The sequence below is a fragment of the Austrofundulus limnaeus genome, unplaced genomic scaffold (assembly GCF_001266775.1).
Source record: "Austrofundulus limnaeus strain Quisiro unplaced genomic scaffold, Austrofundulus_limnaeus-1.0 Scaffold28, whole genome shotgun sequence".
NCBI lineage: Eukaryota > Metazoa > Chordata > Actinopteri > Cyprinodontiformes > Rivulidae > Austrofundulus > Austrofundulus limnaeus.
Genome location: NW_013952430.1, coordinates 488,229 through 496,258, shown reverse-complemented (window position 1 = coordinate 496,258; position 8,030 = coordinate 488,229). Strand labels below are relative to the sequence as shown.

At 39.3% G+C, this 8,030-nt stretch overlaps 1 protein-coding gene across 1 annotated transcript in view; it reads left to right on the top strand.

Annotated features, from left to right (window-relative positions):
- LOC106515312 (regulating synaptic membrane exocytosis protein 1) overlaps positions 1-8,030 on the top strand; it is a gene marked incomplete at its 5' end in the record, with an annotated part of 131,292 nt that overhangs the window by 51,581 nt on the left and 71,681 nt on the right. Inside the window, 2 exon segments of the mRNA XM_014005028.1 lie at positions 4,784-5,034; positions 6,865-7,550. Of these exon segments, the coding sequence (XP_013860482.1) occupies positions 4,784-5,034; positions 6,865-7,550 (937 nt within the window).

The following is an 8,030-nucleotide window of genomic DNA, read 5'->3' as shown; positions in this document are numbered from 1 at the left end:
GGCCAAATTTGGCCCGCCAAGCCATTTGATTTGGCCCACCAACAGTTGCCAAAGTTACAAGGTTGTAACCTGTCATCCTATGTAGAAACACAGTATTTCCATTGGTCAAATGACTATATAAAAGGGCCATAGTGAAGGTAGTTTTGATTCATGATGCTGACTTTATCTTTGATTTATTAGGATTAAACATGAAACATGAAATGACAACAAGAAATATTTAGATCAGATTTAACCTCACATGTAGATTTGCACACTTTATATGGCCACAAAAACTCATATTATATCAATTTATGAAATGTCCCATGAGCCTTTGCTACTTGAGCGTATGGCAGACTTTCTCCAAGTGCACTAACTAAAACAAAAGATTGCATAGCTTAATCGTTAAAAACAAAGGACTTTACTTTAAAAAATATTTGTATTTCATATATTATATTACTGCATTTGGCCCGCAGCCCCCGATAGATTTTCATTTTGGCCCACTCAAGGAAAATGTTTGGGCACCCCTGTTCTAAAGCATTAAAATCCCAGCTGATCTATGGAACATTCCTCAGAGTCAACATGAGACACTATTTTCTGTGTGCAGAATATTGTTAACATTTCATCTAGTGTAGTGGTTCCCAAAGTTGGGGTCGGGACCTCTTTGTGGGTCACAAAATATCAAATGAGGGTCCCCAGATGATTTCCAGACATCAATTTAAATGCAAAATAAATAAATAAACAAACAAATAAATAAATAAATGCTAATGGAATATTTTCATCAAGATTGTTGCAATTTTTTGAAATAACCATAAATGAATAAAAATTAGTATCATAGTTACTGTTTGTTGATAGTTATTATTGCCATGTTTAACAGAGTTATCAGCAAAGTTTGCTACATAAACAAGTAATATGTGGGGTCACGAGTGTCTGCAACTGTTATTTTTTGGGTCGGAAGCAGAAAAGTTTGAAAACCCCCCACTTGGCCCCGAAATGGGTGCAGAAGCAGAAGGAGGTTCTTAAAGAGACAGAGGCCAATTTCAAGGTGTTTAGAAACAGATATGATGAAAAGTCAAGTTTATTTTGTATTTAAACATATAAACAACATTTTAATGAAAATTGAAGGTGACATAATTACTTTACTATGGTACAGAATTTAAATATATGCATGAGAAACACATAATATTGCCCCTTTAATAAGTGGACAGACAGAAAATAATAATTCATTCTATGCTGGTTCACTTTCAGTTGATGCGGAACTGTTTGGTTTCTGATCTTTCAGCGTATGAAATCACTCACCAATGATGACTGTCTCTACCGCTCCGTTATAGCCTCTGATTTAGGTGCAGAGTCATCAGAGTGCACTTTGACCTTTGACCTTTGTTTGCAAGCAGAGAACTGTGCAGTGATGAAGTGATGTTCTCTAAGAATCTTGTGTGACAACGTTTCCTGTTTCCTATGTGGATCTGGCAGCCGTCCGCCCCGTTGGTCCGGCTGCAGAAAATCACAGATTGGTGGGTGTAATGTCCCACACAAGGCTGTGTTTTCTTTGTCAAGTGCATGTGTGTGCTTGTGTGTGTGTGTGTGTGTGTGTGCGCGCGCACACATTTTCACTCCCTCTCTGGTGGTGCTGGGGTGTTTGGCAGGATAAATATAGCTGCGTTGGTGTAAAACTGTTTTCTCCTCGGCTTTGGAGCTTTAATCAAAAGCAATCTGGAGGAGGGAAGAATGGAAGGAAAAGTGGGGTGAAAAAGAGGATGGTGTGTGTGTGTGTGTGTGTGTGTGTGTTTGTGTAAGTGTGTTTGTGAGGACTATATTTTATTTTAGCTCTCGTTAAAGAGTTACTGGGGAGTGTTCATGGTTAACGAGAGCTCCGGTGGCTGCGAGACCAATTCAGACAACCTCTCGCTCCTCATCTCCATTCTCTGTCTTTTTTTGACAAGATATTTTTAATTATTTTGATTTTACAGAAGATATGAAAGGAAAAAAAAAACAGAAATGTTCAAATAGCAGCTTTCTGTTAACCAAAAATAAAAACTGTTGCTCAATGCCAACTCAAAATCTACAAATCACTTATGAATGGTGACTCTGTTACATTCAGATTTTAATCAGATTTTTTCACATTTTGATGGTCTAGAAAGGGCTTACACATTTTGTATAACTGATCAGTTTTAAAGTTTAAAACACAGGTCAAAAAATTCATGGGTCTGTGGTCCAGTATTGTACCAATCAGAAATTGTGGGCACTTTAAGAAAGATCCAGTGGAGCTAGGATTTTTTCCTAGCACATTAAAAATACTAACCAGTTTTTAATTAATTATATTGGTAATGCAGATTTTAGAAGGACCTAAGAGTCGCTAAATAGTAATTAAGTCTGGTTCTTAGGATAAACTACAGTTCAAGCCAAACAGCTTTCAATACCTTTGTAACCCAAGCAATGTGTGAGGCTCCCAGTGTTTATGTTGCAGTTAAAGGGTTAGTCCTGTCAACTTTGAAGGGAAGTGCTGTCTAATAGTTAGAAATAGTTAGCACTTTATCAGCTGTGACATCAGCACAAAGTGTGAAGAAACCAATGAGGTGAATTGCTAAAGGCGCTATCATGTTCAGGTCTTGTCTCGTTTAGAGAGAACAGCCATATTGTTCGGGGTGAGGACAAGCTGGGGAAGTTGAATGTGGGAACCATGATGTTAAACATACTGTAGGTCACAACATCATTGAAACCGATGATTGATATTGATGTACATTATTTTGATTTGGTAGAAATGCTTGCCAGTACATATTATCTTATTAGGCAAAAACCTGTTGCCAAGGTACACACGTCTGCAATGAATGATGTTTCAGCTAAGACAGAAACTAACCAACAAAACCAATACTTAGTGCAATTCTACACAGAAACCTAGCCCTAATAAATTGTTTAACATTGACATTCCGCCCCTTCCAATATGGCGTCACGATCGTACCACAGTGGTCAATCGTTTGAAGTGGATGTGATGCCTCTACCAGGTACACCTCATTGGAAGAAACAACATTTTTGTTAAGGATAGTCTAATCTAGCCAAACCAGTTTTTTAAAATTTGTTCTGACTTAATGAAAGTCTAAAAAAGGCTCAGCACATATGTACAAAGTCGATCAAAAATCACAAGATACCCCGTTTTTTTATTTTAGAAAGAAAAAAAACATACCCCATAATGGGAGAAAAGGTCAATCTTTTAGGATATGTCCAAAACATGGTTGCCATCTTGAAAGCTGTCATATTGGACATATTATGACTCATCCTGTATTTCTGTAGTAGGACTGCAACTAATGTTTAAACTAACATAATGAGTATTTCCTCAGTAACTATGATGCCTCACTTTACTATAGGGTAGGGTACACAAAAACAGTAATCGCTGGTCAATTATTGAGTAATTAAAGATTCTTCTTTCTTATTTAAGTCTTGTTTTTTTCCCCTATTTGATGCGACCGTCTCTCTGATCCACCATTAATGTCACTTGTTGATTTGCCCACAGCTTCTTCTGTGGTTTGCAAATCGGCACTCCATGTTCTTCTTTTGTAAACAAAGCAGACAGAAGCGATTCTGCCCCCATCAGTGCAGCTTTACAGTTACAAATGAATACAGTATTTACGTGGGTAATTATTATGATGTGTCAATTTAAAAATTCTGCATCGACTTATTTTCATAATCAACGTTATGTTGGCTAAACTTTGCATCCATAATCTGTAGTAAAATGGATGTTATTTGGTTGAGAAGACAGATGGTGTCATGCAAAAGTATTGATGTTTAATATAGTATATAGTCTTTCACCCCAGTATGTCAATTTTGTGGAAATGTTTGTTTGTAAGCCCGAAAAGCAAAGCAAAATACAAACTAGTGCCTGATTGGACAGCCATAAACATAACCTGGATGAAGAATTTTGCCTCTTTCTTAGTACTCTGCGATGCCACAGCTGATAAGGTAGAAACTATTAATAACTATTTAGCAAAACATCACTTCAAAGTTGACTGCACTATTCCTTTAACTGCAACATAAACATTACACAACTATATCAGTAAAAGCTGTTTTCTCTGCTTCCGATGAAGTATTAATGATCTTTAGATTGAGTAAAGGTCACTCTATAATAGACACTGGTAAAACCTAGGATGCACAGCTATTAAAAAATATTCTCAGTAACAATTAGTTTGATTATCAGAAACTGATTAGTTTTATACACAGTTTACACAGTTTAATTGTGTTGACGACAATCTCTTAAAATCAGCTGTATGGGTTCCTCTGCTCTGTGCGCTTGAAATTAATTAAATCTGAATGTGACCTTTGATCTGTGTTCTGCAGCCAGTTTCTGTAAATATGTGGGATGACAGAAGGGGTGGGGGCTGGGTGGGAAGAGAAGTCTCCAGGTCTTATTTTGACAGCAAACCGAGTGTTTTAAACGAACGCTTGGCTCTGAGTTCATCTTTTAGGGGCCAAAGGCAGCTCATGGGGAAGTCAAGCTGCTCTCTGGTTTATCTGCCATGATTTTAATCTACTAAGCTTCTATAAAAGCTGTTCTCTGGATCATTCGTTGGCTGCAATGCAGCTCTTTAGGAAGTGCATTGTTCCGTTTCCTGTTCACCAGTTTTAGACTAAAACCTCTGATGAGGGGCTGGCAAAGTATCTGACCTGGTTTTTGTTGGCTGCAGTGAAGAATAGTTTGAGCAGCAACTTCTTAAAACTTATCTGTCAGCCTACTGGAACATGTCAGTATTTCTGATTATTGTGAATTAAACAGGAATATGACCGCAACCACTGTCGTTTGTTGCCTCTCTCCTAGGTGATTTGGGTGTGCAATAATTGCCGGAAGCAGCAGGAGATTCTGACCAAACCAGGCGACTGGTTTGGGAAGCCTTCTGGACTTGGTTCTGCTGTCAGCGAACCATCCGTGTGCCAAGTGTCCGGGGATAAGAAGCTGAGATCTCGCTCCCAAGCACCCACAGGCTCTGCTGGTACGATCCAAGACCCTGGGCGACCAGGGGCCACAGCTGGAACAGATGCTCGCTCACTTAGTGAGCCACCACGAGACGCGTAAGCTAAAAAGACAAACATAGCTCTCAGGAAGATATTAGTTTTTTTCTGAAGGCACCGCAAAGTATGATGTTAATTTTATTGAAGTTATGTCTTTTTGTTTTCTGTAATAAAAAGCACTTTAATCAGGAAACAAAGGATTAGGGTTAAAATACATCCAGTTTCTTAGATACTTTACAAACTGACAAACACATTTATGCACAGGCAGAAACGTTATCAACCACCTTTTTCCTTCTCGCAGTAGATAATAAGTAGTGGTGTGCCAATACTGCCATTTTTACAAATACACATACTTGTCCAAAATGCCCCGATACTTGAAACTGATAGAGATACCAGTATCGATACTGGGTTTCAGGTATCAATACTCCATTGAATGTATTACAGTTTACATTTTAAAGGAACATTTTGTCAGTTCCATGTTTGAGAGACGTGTAAATGCTGTATATATTTAAATTTTGCAACAGTATATTTCATGCTGTATTTGATTTGACACATTCAGAGGGGCTGTAGGCCTACAAGGAAGGAGAGCTGTGTTTTTAGACTCATTGTGTAATGTTTATGTTCTAACTCAGTAAGTATTCAGTGTCGGTGACTCAGTATCAATGAGTACCCAAACTGAAGTACTCATGCTCGTACTAGGTTTGAGGAAAAACTGGTATCGGGATACCCTTAATCATAAGATCATATAAAACAAAAAAATATAACTTTTTTATTTTAAAAGGTTAAGAACAATTATAAGTCATAACACACAGCAATAAAAAACAATTCTTAAAACCAAGTAATGCTAGCAATAATTTTATAGTGTGGTCTTCAAACCAGAAAAGATGTGAGTTGCTTCTTTAGTAACTTGATTAAATTGAGTCTTGTAAGACAAATCCTGGTCAAAAATTCCTCTTTTTTTAAGTTAAACTTGAATGCCATGTATTACCATCCAAAGTAAATATGTGGCAGCTCAAAGTGTTCCTGAAGCTTTTGGAATCAAAAGTAATTACCTCTGTTTTACTTACATTCAAAAGTAGAAAATTACAAGTCAGCCAGGTCTGTATGTTCCTTCTTTATTTGAGGATAAAAGAAAGCTGGGTGTCATCTGCATAATGAGAAAATGCTATCTTTTCTAATGGGGCAATTCAGGGGTAAGCATGCACAGTAAAAACAGAACTGTGCTTAGACTAGAATCCTGTGGAACACCATTACTACATCTGGAGGGCATGGAGGACGCATTGTGATGAACAAACTGAGATCTGATGGATGAACGAGACAGAATTTTATGTCTAATCCCAATGTTGTTTCTCAGTCTGTGCATTAAGATGTTTTGATCAGGGATAATCTTTGTAGATTTACTTTTCCTGGATAATGCTAACAACTTTCATACAACAGAACAGCTTTTACCACACAGATGTTTGCGAAAGAAGCATTTTAGTCTCCAATTTTGGGTCAGTGTGGAAACTTACAAAAAACTTGCCCAACAAAATAAGAATAATTGTCCGTCATTTTGGGACAGTCTTAACAAAAGGCCAAAATTTGACATTTGTTAGGAGTACTAATAAAGGGTTTTGCATTGTTCTAAAATCCCAATGTGTCATATTATGATTTTAGGGTTCGTAATTAAAATACATATTTTACTTGCACAGTAACTTGAAGAGAAATAGGGTTTAATTCTGAAGAAGCAAATGTTAGCCTGTCAACGTGTAAATCTGGGAGGACAACATTGATGGTAACTGTCTTGTTGTCCTGAACACAGGTTCACATTTAAATCATCTTCAGAAACAATTGCTGACTGAAAGTTATCTGCTTGTTTTCTGATGCCCGCTGATGTTGTTGGCCTCTCAGGAGGAATGTACGGGGAGGTGGCGGAGCAGGTCGAGGGGAGCGGCGGCCGGGTCAGTCGAGGCTGCAGACTCAAGTCTCCATGGATCGGGACCTGCGGGGGGAGCGCAGGGAAAGCCGTCAGCTGTCAAAGGTCCGGTCTTTGGAGCAGGATCCTGTGGGAGGAAGTGGAGGTATGAAACGAACAGAAGAGGGGGGTTACCATCATGTGGACAACAGTGGGGCCCCCCCTCGACAAGCAGGGTCATTAGCCCCTGCTGGCAGTGGCCCTTCTGTGCACACTCAGGGTCGGGGGACAGGTGCACAGGAGGTCAGGGACACTGCTCGACCTGGACAGAGGACGGTGGGTGGGGTTGGTGGACCACGTGAAAGTGTTGTCTCACAGCAGGCCCCGCCCCCTGAAGTCAGAGAGCCTCCCGGTTCAGGGCCCGGCTCAGCTGCCGGTCAGGGGCCCGGAGTCAAACGGACCAAGCGGGACAAGGCTGAGAGCATGCTGAGGAATGATTCGCTGAGTTCCGACCAATCCGAATCTCTGCGGCCGCCTCCGCCACGACCCTACAAGTCGAAACGAGGGCCGGGTGCCGGAGGGAAGAGGCAAACCAGCGTGAGCAGCTCAGAAGAGGAGGGGGGCACCACACCTGAGTACAGCAGCTGTGAGGATGCTGAGATCGAAAGTGTCAGCGAGAGAGGTGAGAGAAAATCAGCTTCTCTTCAAGATGTACTTAGATTCCATTAGATTTACATGAATCAGATTTGGGAAGCAGGTTGAATTTCTCACAACTGTAGTAATGTGCAACTAAGGTGCTGCACCTGAAAGTGTTTTAATTCCTGACTGAACATTACTGCGTGAAATTAGAATAAGTCTTTGTTTGAGACTCTGATGAATCTAAATAAGTTTCCTCTTTTGTCCTTACAGCTCTTTTTGGTCTAATCTTCTATAAAGTACCTCAAAGTTATACTTGAGTAAAAGTAAAAGTATCTTACTGGAAAAGGACTTTGGTAAAAAATAAAGTCTTCTCTAAGAATATTACTTGAAAAGTCTTAAAGTATCTGACATTTCCTGTATTTAGGTATCAAAAGTAAATTTCTCACATAAATTGTACTTAAGTATTCAATGTAAAAGTAAGAATTTCCAAAATATCTCTTATTGGGAGATGACCTCCCAACTC